At 47.9% G+C, this 25,588-nt stretch overlaps 1 protein-coding gene across 10 annotated transcripts in view; it reads left to right on the forward strand.

The window, feature by feature from the left end:
- Window positions 1-25,588, forward strand: part of WDFY4 (WDFY family member 4) — a 278,318-nt gene that overhangs the window by 176,531 nt on the left and 76,199 nt on the right. For 9 of the 10 annotated variants that reach the window (XR_003797097.1, XR_003797100.1, XR_003797098.1 and 6 more), the window contains 5 exons: window positions 2,081-2,287; window positions 3,694-3,745; window positions 6,664-6,827; window positions 18,528-18,676; window positions 24,373-24,493. Coding sequence is in view for 6 of the 10 variants with exons in the window: in XM_029245825.1 (XP_029101658.1) it covers window positions 2,081-2,287; window positions 3,694-3,745; window positions 6,664-6,827; window positions 18,528-18,676; window positions 24,373-24,493 (693 nt within the window). In the remaining 4 variants the exon portion in view is untranslated. Of the gene's footprint in view, window positions 1-2,080; window positions 2,288-3,693; window positions 3,746-6,663; window positions 6,828-11,847; window positions 13,604-18,527; window positions 18,677-24,372; window positions 24,494-25,588 lie in introns of those variants that run through there. The other variant, XM_029245830.1, reaches the window with a different exon arrangement.

Below are 25,588 nucleotides of genomic sequence, written 5' to 3' on the forward strand. Positions count from 1 at the left end.
ATACACCAGCATCCCTGCCCCTGTGTCTGGTGTGGCATTTGGCCCACTCGAGGTTTGGACTGAATGGGGACCTTACCTTGTGCAGAAGCATGGGCATTACAGGACACCTTGCGGGTGCAGGAGCTCAGGACTTTCGCTTATTCAGTCATCTCATGCCCTTTGTCTTGGGACCACATACAGCCTTCCGTCATGGACTAAACAATCATTCATCTCTGAGGGATGAATGAGGGATCTTATCCCTGACACACATCTGTCTAGCTGCAGATATGCAGGCAACACGTTTGCCCTGTGATGAAGACTCAGGCAGCTGTGAACCTCCAGCTTGCATAGGTGGAGCCTTAGGGTGGAAGGGATGCTCTTAAAAGACTAATTTGAAACCCCGGATGAACAACCCAGTAGCTTGGGATTGTCCGTCCTCTGTGAAGCTCAATATGGAACTACAGATGCAGCAGCAACCTCCCAGGAGCTGAAATATTGTCCCCAAACACGTGTTCATTCCATATAACCAAATCCCTATAAAAGGCTTTGGATAGTCATTATTTTTCTGGAGTTTTTTATTAAACAATTGGCGTACTTGTAAAATGCTATAACTATTTAGGATATGAATTTAAGAACTGTGGAGAAACAAAATTATCTTGTTTTGAAATAGAATTTGCTTTATCCACAATAATAATACTAACTGCTTAAGCTGGGTAAGGCACCGTATTAAACTCTGGAAAATATTGTCTCATTTGATCCTTACATAAACCCATGGTTTTATTACGGTGGTAATATTACTAACTGAATTTGACTGGTGAGGATGTTAAGTCTCCTTCAGATTAAACTGCCAGTGAAGAGCAGAAACATTGTGGCAGCCCAGGTTCATCTGACACCAAAGACCAAGTACTTAGAACTATACCATCTCTCATGTTTTTGTGAGACTTTTCAAGTTCTGAGAACGATTTTCCCATTCAAAATGGTCTAGATCTAAGTCTGCCAGTCTTTGAAGTAATACTGGCAGAAATCACGACTTAATGAAGTGATACCAGGGCCCTAGGAAAGCAATCAAGCACGCAGGCTGAAGTGAAGGCTCTGGAATTAGACAGGCTGGGTTTCAGTCTTAGCTTGGTCACCTGTTGGTCCTTGGGGAAGTCACTTCTCCTCTCCTAGACTTGGTTCCTTCATGAGGATAATAGAAAGTACTTACAAGTTCCAAGACTCACTTATGGTGTCATTGTGTAGAGGAAATGAGATAGAGCAGGTGAGAGGCTCAGCCTCGTACATGACAATGAGTTTCTTTTCTCTTTATGTTACTTTTGTGAGGTCTGTGCTTCTTGTCCTTAGCACTTTCACCTTTCAGTTTTCTGAAAAATTAAAATGTAGGGCACATACCATCAAATATTTGAATAGTTGGAAAAGTTCACCCTGCAGACAAAGTTGATTCTGCTGTCCAAACTGAATTGAAATGTTTCCTTGATAGATGATGTAGGAAACTTCAATGTGGCACACAAAAGCAATTTAGGGGTGTCGATGTATTTCGTAAAAGGTTTGAGTTATACTCTAGCAGAAGGTATAACAGTCAAGTGCTATGTATGCAAACTATGAGGATTTCATAGATATTAGGAAGGATAATTTTCATTAACATCAAAGGTTTTAGCTTCTTTGAACATTCTCACCACACTTCCAGTCCAGACACTGGAAGGAGGGCTTTCAGCATCATTTTGAAGGGTAGGGGCTGTGGTGAGGTTCTGTGTCTATTCTACCAAATAGCCGTCCAATTCTCTGATGAATAGCATGGGGACCTTTGGGACCTGTTACTTTCTGCACAGCACCCAGCAGTCACGAGGCTCTGTGGGCCAAAGGGCAGAGGGTTTTTTTTCTCCTCGAAGCTGAATTAAATGGTCTCAAAGCTGAAAAACTGATTTCTTCTCCTGGCCTGGTCCTAGCTCCAGAGAGTACACCCTGAAGGTGCTTGGAGCTGCCTATAGAGGTGATTTTCCTCAGGCAATTATGGGGGGCTTGGTCTGTTCACCCCAGGAGGTTTGGGGCCAGGCTGGTGAGGAGATGTGTCCAGAGGTGACGCTGTACTTCTGCTTCTCAGAGGCGGAGATGTGGCAAAATCAAGGCAGCCAACGCCTGGGCCAGGATCCAGGAGCAGCTTTTTGGGGAGCTGGGCTTGTGGCGTCAGATGGCAGAAGCCACACCCTGCTCCCGGTGGGAACTGGACTGGAGAGAAGGACCAGCTCGCATGAGGAAACGTATCAGACGCTTGTCTCCGCTGGAGGCCCTGAGTCGAGAAAGGCTCAAGGTAAGAATTAGATGCAACAAGACAGGATGCTTCCAGACAGGCAGTGTATAGGGAGGTGTCTCCTTAGCTTTTCCATCTGATGTTGTTTCCACCGGGAGTGCTTTGGCGTGGACAGATAGGAGAGATAATGCGTGCAGTTCACTGTAGGAGTGCTGTAATGCGTTCTTGGTGCTGTTTAACAGAAGGAAAGAATCACTAACTCCCCAGGTACATAGAAGGGATGCTATAACTACAGCCTGAATGAATGCAAAAAATAAGTGAGTGAGTGGTTCATATATACACCACTGACCCAGTACCACGCTGACATCCATAAAAGTCCATTAGAATGGCCTGGATGCCAGCGTTTGAAAAGAGCCACGTGATGGGCACTGTCTCTTGTACAAGTTATGTGTCATAGAGCAGTCATAGCCAGCCCTTCTATGGGTATTACTGTGCAAGCAAATCCCATATCAAGTCTTACAATGGAAATATCTTGAACTCAGCTATTTCTGCAAGCTTGAGCCAGTGACCCACTTCGTCCAAATGACACTGAAGCTGCGTTGGATTCCCAGGCAACGGAATCTGGACAGTCCCCAGGTGTTTGCTGTAATGAAGCTTGGACTCTCTGTCAAACTTACATTTTTGCCTTTTAAATGATGAGGAACCGTCCTTGGCTTGGTAGTGGATACAGAAGAATCTGTTAATAGCATTTCATGTCCTCATTGAACAGTTCTGCTTTAAGATGTTCTGAAAAGCAGCCTTTCCAGACCCTGGAACGCAAGACATTTCCTTCTGCATTCATTCTGAGTTACAATGTTGGGCTTCTTCTCTAGTCTGTAACCTCAGAATCTTTTACCCACATTAAACCCTTTATAAAACCTAATGAAAAAATTATATTTCATTTATTCAGTAGACGTTTTAGTTTTGAGTGTATTGTCTGTAAACATCTGGTGATATATAGTATTTTTCCCTCAATACATTTCTTAGGAAATGGAGGCAGGAAAAATAAGCCTGCCCATGGTGCTGATGTCAAGGCCGAAGGCTGGCTGTGGAACCTAGACTCTGGTCTCTTGGGCCGTCCAGCCCCAGACCCTGTCCCTGGTCCCCTCTCCAGGGTGGCCCATACCACAGACAGCCAGGATACTCTCTACTCCCATTTGACATAATCTTTGGTAATTACTGTAAATCCTACTTAATGGAAGATTGTGGGTTTTTTCCCCTTTGACTCAGGAACATTAATACTTGCATTTTATTGTGGTCCTTTAGGATTTGGCATTTTGCTCCCCTTGCCTTTGAGTCTTGAGTGTATGAGTGATTTGAAGGAGCCATATGCATGTGTGTGTATGTGTTTGTGAATCTGTGGAATGGGGGGGTGGGGCCCATAGGTATCCAGGATTTAATTTCTCTTTTCTCTGGTTTTATTTCAGGAAAGTCAGGACAGAAATGGTGATATTTCTCAGTTAAATGCTGAAAACCAAGGTATTCAATTTATCTGTATTTTTATTTAACAGTTAAACCAATTCTTGGTTTTATTTAACACCTCCTTAAAGATAAGAAGTTGATATATTGTGGGAAGAAAATGCTGCAGGTCTAGAGTAGGGAGTGCAAGGCCTTTCATCACTCTGCTCTCCAGAATGAAGAGGGACCCATTCCAGACCTGAACACTCCACTGGGGGAAGAATTTTGTATTTAGGTTGCAACAGTAATAATTTTTTTCAGGGAAACTATCCTGTCAGTTTGCTATATGAGGGAAACCTCAAAAGTGCCCCCCCAAATACTAATACATGTTCAGTATGTGACCCAAAACACCTAGGAGGAAAATAGGAAAATATTTTAGAGCAAAATTGGATGGGATAGATATTTAATACTTAACACTGAATTCTCTGATTGTGAAGATGACAGATATGATGGCCATTGTTATTTCTCCAATTTAAAAAAGCACTTTGAATCATTGTTGATGTTTATGCTTACCCTTTGTGTAATACTCATGGAAGAATTTGGTTGAGTTGATATGCTAAAAATCTAGTTTATTTTCAGAGGTCATTTTGGCCCGAACACATCAAATACATACCAAACACACACACAGACACATACACTATATTTCAGATTTTGTGTTTCTACCAAAGACCCTGCCTTTTGTTTCAGACACCCTCTGTCTGTGAGTTTCACTGTATCCTAGGCTGCAGCTTATATCATATCCTTAACCAAGCGACAACTTCCTAGAGCTGATCAGACTTGTCTCATTTAGTGCCTTAGCACCGGATTTTGCGTGGAGCTTGCTGTCTTGTCAGTCTGCAGTAACAAAGCCCAGAAGTGAGGATCTTGAGCTCTGACCCCAGGTTGATTTGGGGAGTCGCACTTGGGACTTGGGATGACAGTGTAACACTCATATTTTGGCTTCTCTTCTTTCCATCCCAAGCCCCATAACCCTAAGATCAGAAGGAGAATCTGCCTGCTCTCCCTCTCAAAATGGGTGGCTGCAGAGGGTACAGTGGTAGAAAGCAGGTGTTTGATTTTACGTGGACTAGGGCCATGGGCTGCAAAGTCCCCTCGTCCCCTATATGCAGGGCCTCTGGTCACCTATGATCCCAGGCCTCCTCCATGTTTCCAGCATGGACCCCCAACTCCCAGTAGGGAGCTCAGTCAAAGAAGAAAGGGCTGTGATTCTTCACCATGCCTTCCTGGGTGCCTATATCTACACAGTGTTTTCTCTGCCTGAGGAAAAGCCTCTGATGGATGTTGCTGTGAGCAGCAGGCACTTACATTCATCCAAGTGTGAGGTTCCCAGGTGGGGAGGAGGTCAAAGAGATGAGCATCTTGCCACAAAGAAGATGTCCAGTAGCACCCTGACCTTTCAGCCATGTGCTGCTCCACGCAGGTGGACACCCAGGACAGGGTGGAGGAGAAAAATCTAGAGATCCACACAGGTATGTACTTAGCTGGCACCGAAAGGCACATGCACAGGAGTGCATCCTTTGGAAATAAGTCTAGATGTACACACAAATGATTGCAGCACAGTGGATTTTGGTAGTGTAGAAATAGAAACTAGTTGTATCTCTAAAAAATAAGAGGTGGGGCTTCCCTGGTGGCGCAGCGGTTGAGAGTCCGCCTGCCGATGCAGGGGACACGGGTTCGTGCCCCGGTCCGGGAGGATCCCGCGTGCCGCGGAGCGGCTGGGCCCGTGAGCCATGGTCGCTGGGCCTGCGCATCCGGAGCCTGTGCTCCGCGACGGGAGAGGCCACAGCAGTGGGGCCCGCGTACCGCAAAAAAAAAAAAAAAAAAAAGAAGAAGAGGTGAGTTGGGTAATTATGGAAGAGTCACACAATAGATTATTACAGCCGCTTAAGTTGCTTTCTAAGAACTTTTAATGGAATGGGGAGTGCTCATGGTGTAATCTTGAGCAAAACAGTTAGAAAAGAAAAACTATAAATTCAGTGTAATTCTTACCATGCCAGAAATTACGCTGTGTGTGTCCATACACATGTATGTACAAAGAGGACGTGGCCAGGGAGGACAAACAGCCTAGAGATAAAAAGATCAGCCTCTGGACTCAGAGGGACTTGGTTCAGATTCGGCCTCTAGTTCTTGGTAGCCGTATGACCTTGAGCAAAATAATTAGCCTTTGTCAGTTTCTTCATTTGCAAAGTGAGGATGGAATGGACTCTACAACCTGGGTAGGACTGGATGAAAAATGTCATTCAAATATCCAGCACAGAGAAGGTGCTCACTAAACAGAGCTGTTGTTATTAGCACTCTCTCTGGGCGCACGGGTGATACTTGTTTTATTTCTCATTTTCAATTTCTCACAATTTCATGGGTTTTCCAAGTTTTTTGCATTAAGAAGATAGTAGTTCCATAATTAGGGAAAAAAACACCCACTCTTGAAAGAGTGAACAGGGGACCTCCCTGGCGGTCCAGAGGTTAAGACTCTGCACTTCCACTGCAGGGGTCGTGGGTTTGATCCCTGCTCAGGGAACTAAGATCCCGGCATGCCGCCTGGTGTGGCCAAAAAAAAAAAAAGAAAACAAAAAGTGAATAAAGTGAAGTTCAGAAAAAGCAAATCTTGGGTGACCCTCTGGGACCCTCTAGGAAATTGCTTTACTGATTAATGAAGGTGAATTTGAAACATCCCCTGTGGTCACTGGAGAGCTGCAGAGCAGCCAGGCCCGGGTACATCTTCCCGAGTGAATCAACCTGCAGGTGTGTTCACCACATGATAGGGTCAGAGGGGTGTGTCCACTTTCAGAAACAGTGAGGGACACGCTGGGATCCACATCATTCACGGCTGCCCTGAAACCTTGCAGTTCCTCCCAGGGACTCGAGCCCAGGCTGTGCACTGTCCCTCGTGACTCCAGGTGGCTCCCGCACAAACCACATGTCCCTTTTTGCTGCTGCAGATGACGTGACACCAAAGGAAGCTGAGAGCGAGAGAGATGAGGCAGTAGACTGCACCCAGCTGACCTTCTTCCCCGCCTTACATGAAAGCCTGCACTCTGAAGATTTCTTGGAACTGTGTCGGGAGAGACAAGTCATTTTACAAGAGCTTCTTGATCATGAAAAGGTAACACAGCCCATCATGATTATTCTTTAAAGATTATCAGACATGAGAGAACTAAGCTTTCTGCACTCACATGGGAGGTGATATCTCCATTCACCATAAAAAAATCAATGAGCAAAAGCGACGGCATGCTCCTAAATTTATGGGCCCAGAGCAAGGGTGCAAATGCCCACACATCTTGCATGAAAATGTTTAGAAAATATAAATCAAGCTAATAAACTGTTAAATGAAATATGTTCTAATGTCCTATATTGACCTTTATAATAACCTGGGGGGCCAGTTTCAAATTTAGAATTCTTGACCTTCTGGTAGTTCAGCACCTTGGCCCCCTGCTCACAGCCTGACCACTTGAGGGATCCATCCCATGCCTGAGTGAGGGGCCCTGGTGGATGTGTTTGGACACCTGACCCATATGTCCCAGCTGTCCCCACACTCCTCACCTTGAAACCAGCTCCCCTTGGCCACCACTCAGGCCTAGAGGAAGCACACTTGTGGCACCTTCAGCCCTCAGAAGGGTGGACCTGGAGATACAGTATGCACAGCCAGGAGGCAGGCTGGACCAGTTAGCAGGGAAATCCATTGTTGCGGATGCCTGGAGCTGGATTGTGGGAGCCCAGGCTCTTGGCGTGCATGCATGTCCCCTGGGTATGACTGGAAGAGGGTCAGAGGGTCCCCCTGAAGTACAGGAACAGGGAAGGGCCCTCTTACAGAAGTCTAAGAAAGTATGGAAGATGAAGCACATGTCTTAAAGTAAAACGGACCTGAGCTAAAACCCCCAACTTGGCCACATATTAAATGGCCTGCTACCTAACCTTCGTGAGCCTCAGTTAGTTATTCTCATCTTTAATATGGAGTGCACGGCAACCATTTCACAAAATTCTCATAAGGCTTAAATGGGATAATGGAAGCAAAGTGACTAGCATAGCGCCCAGCACACATGAGGTGGCTCATTAAAGACTAATTCTCTTCCCTTTCCAAAGGTTGAGTGGTTTAAGGGCTGGGTAGACTTCCATCTGTCTCTTCCATCAACTTCTGTATGGGATGTAAGTGAAGAAGATGCCCCAGCAAAACAGAGGAGCAGGCAGGGCAGGGCTGGCAAGACATGCAGGGGCTACCCAGAGATGAATGCATGAGAGCTGAGGGCTAGTCTGGCTGCAGGGTGGAGGAGAGTGGAGCTGAACTTCGGGCCACTGAGTAAGCAGCCTGGGTATCCAGGAGCAAGTGACAAGCTCCGAGAGCTTGTGATGGGTGTGAGCAACGTGCAGAAACCGAAGCATGTCCTTTCCAGGGGAAGATTCTTTGCAAAGACTCCTGGAGGGTGTCAAACTGGGATTTACTCCTTCCAGCCCTGGGTAAAAGGGCTGGCTTGAAGTGCATTGGCCAAATGGGTGACTAGAATTTCTGCCGAGTGTTTAGCTGCTTTCAGATTTGGTTAGCAGTTCAATCAAAACAATCCTGGAACAACAAGGTCCTTGTACATGCTGAACCCACAGCTTTCAGCCAGAGAGCACATTTGCAAGTCCCCATCACACCTCACCACCATGCCTTTGCTCATGCTGGTTTGTCTGTCTGTGGTGCTCTGCACGCTAGACTCCTAGCAGCTGACTCTCCAAAGCCCATCATGACTGGTCCCCAATCTGAAACCTGGAGAGCTGGTCTCTCCCTCATCCCTGTCTCTACTGCCCACTGCATCGCCACCTGCCCTTGCTCCTGACATACAGGCTAACCTTCACCACTTCACCATCTGCCTCTCTCACTCTGCTGATGCTCCTTCATGGAGGGACCCCCAGGCGCCTAACCTCAGGCATGCCTGGAGAAGCCTTTCAGTAAACACCGATGAATGAAGATTTATTATATTCACGTTCATTTTATTTTGATTATGGAAGTAGTGTAGTCTAATGTGTGAAAGTTTAAAAAATGGATATAAAACATGACATATGTAACATAAGCATATATATTTATGTATGTGTGTATACACAGCCACAGCGTCCAGCTGCCAAGTACTAACAGCTGATAACAGCCTGAACACATCATATATGTTCATATAGGTAAATGGATATTTAGTAAATGCCTAGTCCATTGAAAACAGCTAAGAGGTCAATGCTTTCTTACTCTTAAAACGTTTCTTTGCCTTATGCCCTTAAAGGATCATGTAAAGCAGTGATTCTCAGCAGGGGGCAGCTTTACCCTGCCCCCCCCCCCCCCGGGGACATTTGCCAATGTCTGGAGACATTTTTAGTTGTCATGACTTGATGGGGAGGGGTTGCTACTGGCATCTAGTGGGCAGAGGCCAGGGATGCTACTTCACACCCTACAATGCTCAGAAGAGCAGAAAATAATTGTTCAGTCCCAAACGCCTATAGTGTCAAGGTGAGAAATCCTGATATGATGGATGCATATTAAACAGATTAAAGCCAAACCCCAGCCACCCCTTCCTACTTTCCTGATAGGGTAAAGAAATACTGGGTTATATATTGTCTCCATATTGGCTCTTTTCATCCTTTTGATAAGAAGAGAGCAATAGCAATGCTTTGGTTTTATTTGGTGTATTAATTTTATACTGCTGCCATAACAAATTACCAAAACCTTGGTGACTTAAAGCAGCACACATTTATTATCTCAAAAGTCTGAGCACAACATGGCTCAGCTGGTTCTCTGCTTAGAGTCTCACAGGGCTGAAACCGAGGTGTTGGCAGGGCTGCATTTCTTTCTAGAGGCTCTGGGGATGAAGCCATTTCCAAGCTCATTCAGGTGTTGTCAGAATTCAGTTCCACGCTTCCGTAGGACTGAGTTCCCGGTTCTTGGCTGGCTGTCAGCCAGAGGTCGTTCTCTGCTTCTAGAGGCCACCCACATGCCTTGCCTGTGGCTCTCTTCCTGCATCTTCAAGGCCAGCTGCAGTAGCCTTCTCACACTACAGATCTCTCTGAGCTGCTTCTGCCTCATCCCTCCCCCTCATCTCCCCTCTGCCTCCCTCTTCCATTGAATCTCTCCCACCAACTCTTCTGCTGCTAAGGTCTCATGGGAACTGGACCCACCAGATAACCCAGGATAATCTCCCTATTTTAAGGTCCACTGATTTGCAACCTTAATTTCATCTGGAATGAAAAATAATTTCAAGCCCTTCAAGCAGCACCTAGGTTAGTTTATGATGGGATAACCAGGGATGAGGCTCTTGGGGGACATCTTTGTCCCCAAATACTGCCTGCCACATCTGGTATCACTGAGGGTCCACATGTCACCTAATCCGTGCCCCGCCTTCCAAGAAGGGCTTCTGCAGATGGCCTGACTCCCATGTGTTTGCCAAGACCAGCCAGGTGGCTCCAGTCCTCCCTGGGCTGGGCTGAGGGCGAGGTCTGGAGTTTACAGTCACAGCCAGAGCTAGTCCCAGCATGGCCTGTGCAGCAGGTTCTTGCCTTTGGTACTTGTCCTGGTCTCTGAGAGTCTTATTTTTGCTAACTGTCCCACCCAGCAACACTTCACTCCGGGGTCTTGTTGGGGGAGCCAGAGCCTGAAGCCCACAGGTGACTGACTTTCCCAGCCTCTGAGAGGCAGGTCAGGAGCAGAGAGCGGCTGTTCTCTCGTTCTCCCCTGCCTTGTACTTAAACTTCAGTCCTTCTGGATCTCCATGTCACACAGCAGGAAGCTGTCAGAATGCCACATGTGGCTCACTGTGGTGGCAGGGACTCCAGGCTGTGCAGACAGGAGCATGTGAAACGCAGCAGGGTCTGAGGCAGGATCTTAGTGCTTGGTGTCCCCTTACCTGCCGGGAGGGGCCACACGAGGTTGGGGGGAGGGGCACAAAGGGACTGGGCAGGGCAAGGCCAGGCGATTCTTGACATTATCAAGACATTGGTTCTTTGCATGAGTTGTTTTGATCCATTTCGTTGTGTTGTGCTTGTTGCCTCTGACTTCACGGTAAACTGTGGGAGAGATTCTTTTCCAATTCAGCCTGAGTTCCTACAAGGTCACTGGAACAAGACACACCTGCTCCCTGAAGAAGCAGGTCTAGGAGACTGGCCAGGGTCACATGGGGACAGGCTCACAGGAGGCTAGGTGGACAGAGGCTCTAGCTTGGTCCCAATCCCACCTACACTGCGTGTCTTTGCCCCAAATCGGCACAGAGGAGCTCTCGGTGGCTTGTATCTGCTCTTATCACTGTGATTGTGGCTCTTTTAATGGTACCTTAGCATTTGTTCTCTCCAAGAAGGAGGGAGGAGTGGGGTATGAACCCTGGTACCTAAGCCATAGCCCTGAGGAAGTGGGAAAGGGTCTGTCAGTGCAAATGAGGAAACGCTCCTGTTTAAACCCAGCCCCAGCCGGCTTCCAGGGCTTCCAGGATGCACCTGGGAGCCTGTGAAGCCAGGAACTGTGGAGGTTGGGCAAGTGTTGAGCTTGGACAAAATGGGAGAATCCAGGTCTGAGTGGGTCTGTTTCCTGCTGAGATGGTGGAGGATGTGACAGAGGGTCAGAGTAGAGCCCACGAGAAACCTGACCAGCTGGGATGGGGCCCATCTAGGGTTCTATGTCCACTACAAAATACAGCATTTTGTGGGAAAGAGGGAAGTTGCTGGGTTTGGGGCCTTGACTGATGTGTGGTGAGTCCCCTGAATTTAAAGCCTGAGGCAGAGAGGAGCATAGGGAAGCAGGCCTGGGAACTCAGGGACATCCACGGGCTGGAAGAGTGGGCTGAGTCGGGTCTGGGCTGCAGAGCTCATTGTGGAGCGGGCCCTGTGACCTGGCCCCCTCCAGTGCCCACACCTCTACTAGCCAGATCATTGCAGCCTCATGCGCACCCACTCACCACTCCCCTGCGACCAGAGGCCCCCTCCTGGGTGAGCCTGTGCTGATGTGTCCGTCCCCAGAGCACTCATAGCGACGGGCCGCCCACAGCCCTCTGCCCACTCTGCTGCCAGCATCTTCCTCGTCACATGGCTCTGTAATTATTCTTGAGTCTTCCTGTGATGCCTTTAAAGGCAGGGACAGGCTGGAATTTATTCTTGTCTCTCCCTTCCCTGACTCGTAGTATCTGTGCTCTGGAAAGATCTGCTGAACTGGAGAACACAGCTTTATCAACGGACCGTCCATGGGGAGCCCGCCGCTCCAGTGTGCCTTGCCGCAATGTAGGGGCTCCAGGCGTGGGCAGCCTGCCCACCGCAGTGACATGGGTCTGCTCTCGAGAACCTCGGGAACTGGCCTGAGGGGTGGCATGCCTTGGGCATACCTTGTTCATTGGGGGAGCCCCTCTGGGAGCAGGTAAGGCGTGGCAGAGCAGGCCTGGCTGCCTTGAAAATCCACCACCACCAAGGAAGAAGATGCCAACAATTCATGCCCAGGAGGGCAGCTTGGCACAGGGCAAGTGCTCAGGCTGTATGGAGAGCCTCATTCTGCTCTTTGTTTATCACTATTATTGGCAGAAGTGTCAATAGCTGGACGTCTGGAGCACTTGCTTTGGGTGCTTTTCATACATCTCATCGAGTCTCACCATGGGCCCTGTGAAGGAGGCTTTATCATTTTCAACTTAAAGATGGCAAAACCAAGCCTAGAGAGGCTGCTAACTGGAATTGCTCGTATTTCATCTCAGCTCTGTCTTACTCCAAGTTCGTGTGTTTTTCCCTCTTTTTCCTAGCTCCTAGCCTACTATGTCGGGCAAGTTACATAAACTCTCCACCACCCTATTCTTCAGCAACCTTCCTGTATTGGCCTTGGACATGTTGGCTCCAGGACCCCTCTGCTTCCTCTGCAAAGGTTCTGGTTAATGCCGCCTCAGGCAGGCAGGCCTCCAGGTTCTTCACCGTGCACGGCGTCTCCGCCAGGACATAGCGTGACACGCACGTGCCAGCCTGCCGGCCTGCCTGCCTGCACATGACTTAGCCCCAGCTCCTTAATCCTTGGTCATTCTACTTACTGTCAAGGACAGGAACTGAAAGTCGAGGAAGGGAGGATTGTTGCACTGACCCTAGAACCATGAACGTGTTGAAGCAAACATATAGAGGGTTTGACCACGGCAGGGGTGTGTGTGTGTGTGTGTGTGTGTGTGTGTGCGAGTAGGTGGTTGTTTTCTGCATTTCCCCAGACTAATATTTTCTGCTTGTGTTGAAACATTTTGAGGCAAGTATTGTTGTAAGCTGAGAATTCCCCTAATTAAGAAGTCTCCGTAAGACCTTTTAGGTCTTGTGCTTTTTCTAAGTGAAAGCACACCCACAGCAGGGTGTACGTGGTGGGTGTGCGCCCAGGCTCAGAAAGCCCGGAGCTCCTGCCTTCAAGTGGCCATCACGTAAAGTGGGCAGGCAGCCCGTGGCGAGCCCTGGCTCCTCCTCCCCTGCCGTCTCAGAAGCGCTTGCTTTCATGGTCTTTGCCGATGCAGCCCAGGAGACTCCGGGGTACATCTCCTTCCAGACTTCTGGATGGCTTGTCCCCACAGAGGCCTCTGGGGGAAGCAGGCAGACCTGGAGCTCGGAATGGCAGCAGCTTAACTCATTTCTTTGCGAGAACATTGGAGCTCTGATCACCTCTAGCGATACCTGGGATGGTAATTATTCTGTGCTACTTTTGCGTCATTGATTAATGATTCCCAGAACCATGAACACATTTCTCTGCAAACAGCTCCATTTGACATGAGGAGTGGTTTATTTAATGTATGTTAACTGTGGGCTTGTGTCAGCCACTGCGTGGTTGGGGACGGTCCCGTGTCCCCCCTCCACAGAGCTGCTCACAGAAGTGAAGTGAGTCTCCACTTAAAAAAATGTGCTTCCAGACCCAGTCCAGAGTTAGAACTCACATGGGAGTTGTTTTTTTACTGTTGCTGTTCTTTTTAATTACAAGAAAAACTAAACATTCTTTTTTATACAAACTCAATGTAAAATATTAGTTTGACCTTGTTAGAAATGAAATCAGCTCACAGGGAGATAATTTTGCTCTGAACAGCAGGGAGCAGCATCAAGCCCTTCCTAGGTATTTTTAGCTGAAGTCATTTGTAGAAGGCAAAGAACTGTGTTAACCTTTGCACGTAGTAACTTCCCCCCCGGGTGAGTCGCCACGAGTAACTTTCTAGAATGCAGAGCTGCACATGTCATCCCTACTGAACACCTTCTGAGACTCTCTTTGGCATACTTTGTGCACAGGGCCACTCTGAGCTGGCCCTGTGCTTCCCTGGACTTGCTTCCCTTACCCTTACATGGGTGCGCGAGTGTGCGCACACACACACACCTGCCTTTTTACTCTAATTATACAGAACGACTTATAATCTCTAAACATGTCCAACTGGCTCAAGACTTTGTACCTTGCCAAGTTTCTCCTCTGTTTTCATCATCTCAACACCCAACCTCAGCCTTGGGGTCATCTCCTTGGGACCCACTTCTCTGATGTCACCTGCCCGCCCCTCCCCAGATGCTGTCTGGGCCAGGCACTCTCCTCTGTGCCCTGAGAATGCTTGTGTTTCCCCCCAACCCCATGCTGTCCCAGGACAGTTGGTATTCTTCTCTCCTTCCTGTTAGACCGTGCGCACCACAAGATGTGTTTTCCCTCCCTTTATGTTTGTGTGGAGGCACAGGCCAAACATTCAATATGTATCTATTAAATGAAAGCATGAGCAAATGGATGAGTTATAGCAATGTGCCTGCATGTGATGGGACCTCATCTTTCATAGCCTAGCTGGTGTCCACAGATCAGTGTCTAAGTATGGTTTTCAGATTGTCTGCATCAGAATCATCTGGGCTGCCTATTAAAATGCAAATTCCAGGGCCCATTCTGCACTTGCTGAATCAGAACAACTGGGAATGTAACCTGGGAAGATGAACTTTAACAAGCTGCCTGGGTGATTCTCATACATACTCACTTTTCAAATAAACGCTGAGATCCACAAGTCTGGGTTTTACGATATACGGAGCTGCCCTGGCTAGAAACATGCTTCAACTTCAGTCACTGAGTGCAGATTCTAAATGCAGCTAATGCTACACACTGCGCTTTGAACAGTTCAGGACTTGTAATCCTTTTCACATTAATACTGGTGCAGTTTCAATCCTTTTCCGTTTGGTCTCCCCTGAGCCAGCAGAGAAAGGGTGGAGGCTTGGCTGTTGGCAGGCTTGCTGTGCAAGTGGCACACGCAGGCAGGCAGGGGGCATCCCTGCTCCTTGTCTCCACCTGAAAATACGAGCTGCCATCAAGAGATCCAAGTGTTATATTTCTTCTCGGATCTGCCAAACTGACATATAAAAATAATATCTCCTTATTTTAATATACATTTCTTTGCTTACTAGTGTGACTGAATGCTCCATCTAAAAGTGATCAATAGAGAAAAAGTAGATGCCCGAATTCATAGGTAGCCAGCACAAATGGAATTGAAAGTCTCTCTCCTTTTTGATACTTAACTTTTTCTCAGCGATCTGTACTGTTTTTTGAGATTAGAGAATACTTATTCCACACACCACTGTAACAGAATGTATTGATAACAAGGTCTAGGTGAGCAGACGTATGGAAAGGGAAGCGTGACACATGTGAGCACGGTTGAAGCTTTCTTTGCAGTAGATTTTTCGCACAAGTATAAGAGAATGTACACGTTAGCTCTCTTACTGGGCACTTCACATGGCAGCTCTGAATCTCACTTCTTCTACCTATAAAGTTAGAGCATTGTACTCAATTGCAGACTAGCAATGCTGGAAAAAATCTTCAGGGAGCCTCCAGTTGGCCTCCCCCTTTTGCACACTGAGGGCTGCCTCTAGGAGAACGTGCCCGCGTGGGCTTCCATAGAGTGTCCCAGCCAACTCTTGTCCCTCTAACTTGAGCTCTGGCAGTTTTGGATTTCCAGACAACCTGTTCCTTATCATACGCAGAACCAGGTGTGGCCATGTACTTGGTTATTCACCCATCAGGAATGATAATATATCATCTAGCTGATCCTAAAAAATTCTACTTATCAAGCTGAAGTTCCACTCTTTTTAAAGTGATAGAATCATGGCAGGAGGGAATTCTTAATCATGATTAAACTTGGGGGCGGAGCCCTCTCAGGGCTAATTTAAATGGAAGAGCAGGGAATAGTTCACTTGGATTCATTTTCCAGTTTTTAGAATGCCACTCTTTCCTAGCAGAATCCATTTTTAAGCTATAAACCCAGCTCTCACCAGACATTTTTCTTGTGGTTTCGTTTATTCTGGTTGTTACTTAATTCTCCCCAAGGGAAAACATCAGGAGATCATGGAAAGATGCTGCAGCCCCTGCTCTTGGCACCACAGAGTTTGGGTGAGGGGACGGCATCACGGGGAGGGGAGAGGTTTGGGAGGTACATAGGCCTGGACTGTGCTTGGGCCCCGCATGTGAGCATGTGAATGTGAGGACGAAGCATCCTCCGTACAAAGGCATAAGAAAAACGTTTCAATGGCTTGGCATAGGGGACATAAACACCCTGCAGCAATGCTGCTGGGAGTGTAAATTAGTGTCACCTTGCAGGAGGGCAGGCTGGCACTAGATCACAATTTAAAATGTCCACATCCTTGACCTGCAGTTCTACTTCTAGGAATTCAACCTAAAGATTTACTCATGTGTCCCAAGTGACATGTGTATAAGGCTGGTCACTGTAGCATCACTTGTAATGTCAAAACATTTGAAAACAACCTGAGTCAATAGGGGGTCGGTCTAATAAGTTGTGGTACATCCATGCAAGGGAATGGTCTGCACCGTTTAATAAAAGTGAGACAACTCTATAAGAAGTGATTTGGAAGGGTCTGCTAGATGGCCTATTAAGGGAGAAAACTAGATGCAGACCAGTAACTATACGAATATGCGGTTTGTGTAAAAAAAGAGAATATGTACAAAACATGCTGTGTATTCACCGAGTCTCTTCAGTATAACATACCGCAGGAGAAGCAAAACTTTTCCTCTACCCTCTTAGAGTCTCCAGCTAGGCCTGAGAATTCAGTGGACAGAAGACAGATTGACAGGAGAAATGTGTACAGATTTTATTTTTACATGTACACGGGAGGCTTCACAGGAAAATGAAGACATCTAAGGCCCCCAGGATCTGAGCACACCTACTTTGCAGCTTCACCAGCCACACTGACCTCTCTTCTACTCCCCAAACCTCCCCTTCCTGCCTCTAGGCTCTGAGCTGGATGTTCCCGTTCCCTGAAATTTCTTCTCCCAGCTTCTGCATGACTGCCCATTTCCGTCCTTCAAGTCTCAGGGTCTGTCTAAAATAGTGTCCCCTCCAAGTTTCTCTCTGCCTTATTATCATCAACCTGTTTTTTTTTCTCTCAACACATATCACAGTCTGTGATAGTTTATTAGTTGATGTGTCTTCCCCCACTGGATTTTAAGTCCCACGGTTGTAGGGTTCTTGTTTATCTTGTTTGTTCCTGACTTTGACTAATCCTGTTTGATGCAGCGGTGTGAGAACTGGTATCCAGGGCTGCTTTCCAGGCTTCACCACTGCAGTCCTATCATTGCTCCCAAAGGTGAGCACAGAGCTTAACTTCAGTGCTGGGCTCTGCCACTTACCCATCTTTGATGAGATTCTTATCTCTGGGACCCCTTTTTTTTCCATCTCTAAATTAGAGTAGTACAACTACCCTTGCCCAACTGTAAGGATTATACTGGTTAATATGTGTAAAATGTTTACAATGGTTATAAAAAAAAAGTAGGTAGTAAAAAAAAAAATCAGGTCCTCTTTTGGATAACTGGAATTAGCACAGAATTACGCTGAGAAAATGTTGGTCTTGGTCTTACTCTGGTCCATTTGGGCTCCCGACATCTAAAAATTCATGTATTCTCTCACTCGTTCCTTTGGAGATTTTTTTCCACGTAAGGACCCACCTAGTCCTTACTTCATGCGAGACTCTGGGTCATAAGACACCCTCTCAGGTCAGGCTCCCCAGAAAGCCAACGTTGAGCCAGAGATGTGCGTGCAGCAAGTTCATTGGGAGTGCGGGTCATTGGACTGGGCCCAGCAAGAAGTGCAGACTCAGCAAGGCCTCAGCTGATCCCACGGGAGCTCAGAGTTGACCTGAGTGGAGGCAAAAGGTCTGGCCCTTCCTTCTCTGACCAGTCGTTGGGTACGGACGGCCACTGGGATGAGGACATGACCTTTGGCCAGGTACTCTCTTTAGCTGAGGGATTCTGGAAAGCTGTCAACATCTTCAGCTGCTGAGAGAACGTGCTTGAGCCTGAAAGACGAGACCTGGGCGGAGCTCGTGCCACCTCTGCACACACCTTGGACCAGCCTTGGCCTTGTAGACAGCAGTACCAGTCTTGCACTTGTGGTTCTAGGCAGACCCGGTTCCAGTCCTGGCTCAGCCAGTTTCCAGCTGGCCTCTGGACAAGCTCCTTCGCCTTTGTAACTGAGGGATGCCTTAGACCTTGAAAACTTTCCTCCTTGTTTACAGAGGAATGTTTTGCACAGTTGTAGAGGAGCTTAAAGTGAGAGGAAAAAAAGTCCAGCGTGCTCAACACAGCAATAAACACTCATCCACATGCCTCGGTGGGGGTGGGGTGGCCTTGGGTAGATGAAATAATGAAACAGGGTGTTGGGTATAGAAATGAAACTTAGACTGTGAAGAGCAGTGCAGCTCTGGGGCAGTGGCTCTGTCATTTACAGGGTGATACTCTCACCTCCAAGGGCCTGGTGGGCGACCGGCCACTGCCCTCCTGCCCTCCAAAAGGAGATGGGCATGCTTCCTTTGCACGTGGCCTGACTCTGGCACTCTCTCCCTGCAGGTGACACAGAAGTACTCCCTGGTCATCGTGCAGGGTCACCTGGTCTGCGAAGGGCTCCTGCTCTTTGGCCAGCAGCACTTCTACATCTGCGAGAACTTCACACTCTCTCCCGTGGGTGATGTCTACTGCACCCGCCACTGCTTATCCAAGTGAGTGTCCCTCCCCTCCCAGCAGATTCTGCCCTAAGCCCCAAGCTGCCTTCTCAGCCACCCCCATGCCTATGCCTCCCACCTTGTTCTTTCTATGGGCTCAAGTTTGGGCCTGAAACTGAGCCACGAGATAAAACAGAGGAACCTTAAGGCATAGGCATCATGACTGTGGTTCCCCAAAGCTAAAATCTGGAGCGGTTAACAATGCAGCAGCTCCTGGGGCTTTCCTGCTATGGAATGCACCACAGGACAAAGGGCATAGGTCCTTAGGTTGTTTGGGTAATAGAATCCAGTCCCATCAGCTTACTCATTCAACAACTTCTTTGATTGTTCATCCTTATGCAAGACATCAGGCCCTGTCCCTTCATGCCCGCAAGGCACATGAGCGCAATCAGCAGCATAAACAGGTTCTTTTGGAAAGAGTTTGGAACACACTGTCATCAAGGGACAAAATACATGTTATTTGAGGACTCTTCGGGGTTCATGCTTGGAGAGATGGCATGGGGCTTGTGTGGTGAGGGACAGGTACTTGAGGAAGTAGGCTAAGATCTGGGTCTTGAAGGATGGGTGAGACTTGGGTAGAAATCTGAAGAGTCATTTTTACACCAACTAACACCAGAGGTCTTTGGCAGGAAATTCCGAGGTTCTTCTTTAGGATCCAATGCAGTCGGTCTACTTGGGTTCATTCGGTTCTTATTGATTAATTCTCTAGTGTTTATAAAGTACTGCCATTCAAAACCAAATTGATTGTGTTTGCACTTTTGCTAAAGGTTCAGTTCTCAAGTTGTATGTTTTCATCACTTTTGGAGAAATTTAGGTGTAGATTTCTTTTCTGGTTCGCTAAGGCTCAAGTAATGACAAAATGACCTCTTAGCCCAGTGGCTCTCAAACTAAACTACATCGAATCACCTGGAAGGCTTGTTAAAACAGACCTCTGGGACCCCTCATCAGCCCAGTTTCTAATGTGGTAGGTCTGAGTTAGGGCTGAAGATTTTTAACAAGTTCTCAGCTAATGTTGATGCTACTGGTCTGGGACTACACTTTGAGAACCACTCTTTAAGACTATTGACAGAGGAACCAGAGCCTTACCTGCCAATAACTAAGAATTTTAACTCCCAGGTGTCATATCATTTCCAGCCTATGTCAGGAAGCAAGAGTTTAAGGAGCACAGAAGGATAGATGTCAGCCCACCCTCCTTTGATTTAGGTTTGTTTTAAAATGCTTGGCCTTTTTCTCTCTGCTAATTTCCATCTTTTATTCATACCAGACGTTCACCAATTGCAGTGAGCCTTCTGTTCTTTTCCAAGGCAGGAGCATAATTAATACTTGGCACACTCATCCCATCTTATTGCTCATGTTTTATTGATACTGATCAATATGGACAATGGGTCTGCTGACTCGCCTTTCTGAGAGCTGATGAAAGCTTTCTCCTCTACGTATATGCATGGCGTGCCCGTGAAATGACTTGCATAAACCATTGCTTCACTCTCCACCTCTGGCTTAAATTGAGTTGGTGTTAGATAAGACCTTATTGATGAGGTAAATTGTGTTTATGAGGTGTATGTAATCATGGTCAAATTGACTATATCTGCACTTCCAACAGAGGCCCAGTTGTCAGGTTGGATGTACTCAAGTCTGGAAAGGTACTTTTCTAGAATGCAAATAGGAGAGTAGTGAGAATAAATTACTACCTTGGAATATCGTTTGGGAATTGCCATAGGTAATTTTAGACACCGTACCTCAAAGAAGTGTTTGTTAACCAGACAGTGCTTTCTCTCTGATCTCCTGTCTACTGCCCTAAGAAAATGCTGGCACTCGTGGAGTTGTGGTTCTCAGAGATGGGCCATTAGATCATGTCAGATCAATGGGGATTAAGCCTTATTTTGACCATGGAGACTAAGGAAGATACATAAATAAGCCAGTTCAACATAAAGCTAAGTCAACTCCGGAATGTTTCTCTAAAAGGCTGCCATCAATTTGACTACAGTTGAGCATTAGACCTTGAAAGAGACTCCCCAGTGTGCCATGAAAATATCCCAAACAAAACTCAAGAGCACTGCCAGTCCTCCAGCAGGGATTGGCTTGTGTACTTTGGAACTCTCCTTAGAAAGTAAGACCCTTTCTAGACGGCTATATTTTGCTTTCAGTGGGATCTCTTCTTGGCAGAATAGGGTGACTGTACTAACTGGGTTGGCCAAAAAGTTCGTTAGAGTTTTTCCATAGCATCCTATGGAAAGCCCGAACGAACCTTTTGGCCAACCCAATAGCTGTCCAGGGCTCCTGTAACAAAGTATCAAAAACTGGGTGGCTTTAAAAAAAAATAATTTATTGTCTCACAGTCCTGGAGGCTAGAAGTCTGAAGTCAAAGTGTCGGCAGGGTCATGCTCCCTCTACAGCTTTAGGGGAGGATCCTTCCTCGCCTCTTCTAGCTGCTAGTGTTTCCTGGCAATCCTTGGTGGTCCGTAGCTTGTATATACATCACTCGGTCACATGGCCATCTTCTCCCCGTGTGTGTCTGTCTCTGTGTCCAAGTTTCCCCTTTATGTGAGGAGACTAGTCATACTGGATTAGGGCCTATCTCAATGACCTCCCTTTATTACCTCTGTTATTTACCTGTTTCTAAATAAAGTTAAATTCTGAGGTACTGGGGATTAGGAACTTCAACATATATCTTTTAGGGGACACAATTCAACCCACAACAGTAGCAGCCGCGCTCACAGTGTATAGCGTTTGATTCATTTGGTGGGGATCCAGACCATCCAGCCGGCTCTTTGTGACGGGGTGCTTTTAGTCAGATATCTCCTTCACATCAGTCAGCAGTTTTAAGGCATCATCTCTCTGTTTAATTCAACAAATACTTATTGAAAGCCTGTCTTGTACCAGCACTGTGGTAGACTCCACAGATAATAGATCAGTCAGATGTGGGCTGAGTCTGGTAAAGAGTTTGGGATCTAGCAAGTTATTTGGGTATAAATTCCAGCTATAAATTCCTGACAACAATTGGATACATACAAATGTGGGGCAAATCAAAGTATGTTTTAGTTTGAAATCCACTTCTATTACCAAAGACCCAGTCAATCAATATCTTGATTATCATTTAGTTTACTGTGATTTCCCTAGTTAAGAATATTAAAAGTTTTACTATGACCACCCTGGGCGATTTGCATATATCATTATAGGTGTCATGCAAGAGCTGTGAACAGCATCCTTTGAACTGTAGCCACAGCTCCATCTAAAGAAGAACATGGATCAGCGACTCCTTTCTACTCATTGACCTTGGGGGCCTGAACTCTGATTTAACGCACATGTAGAATATAGTGTTGGCAAAGAGACACAGTCCTAGCTGTGTGACTAATGCGTTGTACGATGGAACTCCAGTCTGGACCCTGCATCAGTGAACTCAATAATGTCATTCACAATTTAGTCTTCCTGAGAAACTGAGTCTGTCTAAGCACTCCTGCGTTATGGATTATTCGGTCCCTACAAGCAGGAGAAGAATGACCATCTTTCCTCCTAAAAGCTCCTTCCTAAAAGCATTCTCCAGAGCATTCTTCCTCATGTCACCAGTGTTTTAGAGTCCTAGGTTGAGAATCAGTCTGCACAGAGTAAACTGGAAGGAGGGAGCTGGTGGGGGAAGCTCTGTAATTGCCAGCCAGCCTGTCTGCCTCAGGGGAGAAAAGGTGCGGCTGCGTGAGCTTGGTTTTTAGATTCAGAGGACCTGGTCTGAATCCAGTTCCATGTGACCTTGGAAAAGTCACCTCTTCTCTTTGGAATGTAGTTTCCTCACTTCTGATATGGGAATCATAATAACACATGCTCAGTGAGGGTTCATCACGTGGATCAGATTAATCAAGGACAGGGAAGTACTGAGCAGGCTGTAGAGCATGACGGTGGTCAGTCCACTCAGCAAACATGCCCAGAGCTCCAGGAAAGATGTGGAGGATGAGATCCATGGGCACAGGTCTGTGCCCCCATGAACTCACTCATAGTCAGCTGGGGAGAGGAAACCAACCAAAGGTGCAGCTAAGGTACAGAGAATGTTTGCTGTGCTCCCACAAGAACGGGGCCACAGGACCACAGGCCACAGATCACATCATTGTCACTGTCACAAGTGCCTTTACCTGGAATGCTGTTTGGCCTAAGTCAAGGGTAGGAACCAGAATTACCTCCACGACCTCTCTGGGAGTCAGGGAAGTTTAGGGCAAGCTCAGCTTAGCCCCAGAGGGAAGCATTAATAATGGACAAAGGGCCTCAGCCAGCAGTAGGTTTGAATTAAAACATCCAAGCAGAAGCATCCAGAAGCATCCAGCCACATTTGTGTTTCAACAGTCCTTCAGCAGTGTGGCTCAGAACAGGGGCCCTGAGAGCGTTGTTCTGAGAAGGGGCAGGAGTCCGCAAGGGTGCGGTCTGGCCATGTGGGTGCTGAACAGCCGGCTCGGGCTGGGTCCCACGCGGGTAGCCTTCCCCTCTACCTGGCAGTAACCATTCTGCAGAGTGTGCAAGTCTGAGCTCTCAGCACTGCAGATGCTGGACCAGCTCCGACCGCAGCCCAGAGAAGTCCTGCGGGCCTGTGTGATGACCTGATCTCTCTCCATTTCCCCTGGAAGCGTGGCCTGCCCTGGAGGCTGGGCGGTGAGGGCCGCCCCTGGAGCTGGGGTGGGAGGAGGTAAAACACATTCCTGCCACCTAGTGCTGGTGCGGGGCTCCTCGGCTCTGCGGTGGGCACACAGTCTTACGGAGGGCTGAGGTGCCTGGAAGGCCCTTCCTTTCTCCAATGCTAAAAGGGTGTTTTATCAGCGCTTTGTGGTAATGTACACAATGCAAAATTGCTATGTAACTCAGATGATCAGAAATGTAACTGTCCATGCTGAAATCAAATTTATTTCTCAAGTCCCCGTTTGTATTGGTGGTAGAAAGCTTCATCTGGTTGGTTATGTGAAGGTATTTCAGTTACTTCCAGTGAAAAAATTGTTCTTTTGGGGATAAATACTTAGTCAAATTCATGACTCCTCCTTCCTCCCTTCTCCCTTTCTTCCCAAGGGGAGTCATTCTGACCTCCAGGAGCGGGCATCCAGCATCCGGCCTGGCCGGCCCATCCTCTGCTCTCTACAATGCCGCTAGTCCCTGGTCCAGGCACGGTGCTCTGGGGTCCACTGCTAACGCTGGGGTCATCGTCTTCCAGCCCATCAGTGCTGTCAGCCCTGCCACCTGCCTCTTTGAAGACTCAGAGTTTTCTGCCCCTTTGTCCCATTTTACACTGGGTGCTAGCCCGACTGACACGGCTGTTCCCCCCAGGGCTCCGCGTTGCCTGACACCATGCTGGACAGGGCTTGTCTTTCTGCCTCATGTTCCAGGAGCTTGAAATTTCTCCAGACCTAATCATTCTTCCCCCATAAACCCCCAGCCCATTTCTGACCCCTGTACTCAGAGAATCTTCTCACACTTACACCCTGTGTCATTATCCGTCCTGGAGGTGGGCCCTTTGTCTTGCTGTCCCTCCCCTGGTGAGGGCAGTGATCCGCCTTACTCCTCAGGGCACGGCTGACACAGACAGGCGCTCAGACAGGGTTTATTAGGTCAGTGGGGGCTGACACGTCCTCCAATGTGTCCAGAAACTCAGGTGGGCCACGCACGGTGCCTGCAGGGGAACAAGCCTACCAGACACCCTCTCACTGCGTGTCTTGCTTCCTTTTCAGCATTAGCGATCCGTTCATCTTCAACATGTGCAGCAAAGACAGGTCCTCCGACCATTACTCGTGCCAGCGCCACAGCTACGGTGACCTCAGGGAGCTCCGGCAGGCGCGCTTCCTCCTGCAGGTGTGTCCCGGGAGGGGGCCAGAGAGAGGACCATCTCTTCCGGGCACAGGTGGTCCAGGTGCCACTGAGGCCCCATCTGAATGTGAGGGACACACCTCCCTGACCCCCTTCACCTGTGCACAGCCCAGGGCCCTTTGAGACACCTGTGAATCCCTGTGGCCTATGTTGGGCTGGTCCCCTGGCTGGGATGGAGTTCTGCCTTCTGTTTCACTCTCTCCACAGTCCCTGCCATTTGGCCACTGGGTCCTTCTCTCTCTTACCGTGTCATTTAGGATCCAGCCTCTTTGCTTTATTTTCCCCTTGACATGCCCCAGAGCTGCCTTGGAGATTCAGAAATACAGGACAGGGCAGCTCCATTGCCTCGTGGCAGAGCCAGTGACTGAGAGTTGAGTGCCAGTCTGCCCTCTGTTCTGAGCACGTGGACACCTCCTCAGGCCACAGCCCCTACCCTCTGCCCTCCTCACAGCTTCACCTACCTTCAAGCTCCTGGTCATTTCCTGGGCCAGGTGTTTTAGAGATCTCCTGACTGTCCCCTCCAACCAGGATCCCAGAGCCTTGTCCAGTGCATTCAAGGGCTCATCCAGGTACTAAACAGAGCTGATTCCTTCCAGAGGCAGAGCTCTGCTGTCAGCTAGTCACAACCACATGCTTCTCATACCCCACCTTGGAGAAACATCACGTGGTTTAGGAGCATCACTTCAGTGGCAAAAGGAGGAAGAACTCTGGGGCTCCCACTGGCCTCAAACACATCTTGCCTTCACCAGCCCAACCTCAGCAATAGCAAAGCTGCATCCGTGCCCGGGGGCCTCCCAGGCAGCTGGCGGAGGAAGAGATGAGGGACCACCCTTGGGGGTGGGGAGGAGCCTAGATCCCTCCCCGCTCACCCTTGCTGCAGGGTCTCAGTTCTGCAAAGGCCAACAGGGACAGTGCTAGGCCCTCAGGAACAGAATAAGTGTGCCTTTCATTTGTAAATTTCTTTGTCCCTTGATCCTCCTGCTGGAGGCCTCATTATTATTACCTGAAACTAAAGCTCCAGGGAGCCTTTGCCGGGGTGTGTGTGTGTGTGTGTGTGTGTGTGGGTGTGGGTGTGTGTGT

Source organism: Monodon monoceros, unplaced genomic scaffold (assembly GCF_005190385.1).
Source record: "Monodon monoceros isolate NGI ecotype Baffin Bay Population unplaced genomic scaffold, NGI_Narwhal_1 Super_Scaffold_4, whole genome shotgun sequence".
In the NCBI taxonomy this organism is placed as follows: Eukaryota; Metazoa; Chordata; class Mammalia; order Artiodactyla; family Monodontidae; genus Monodon; species Monodon monoceros.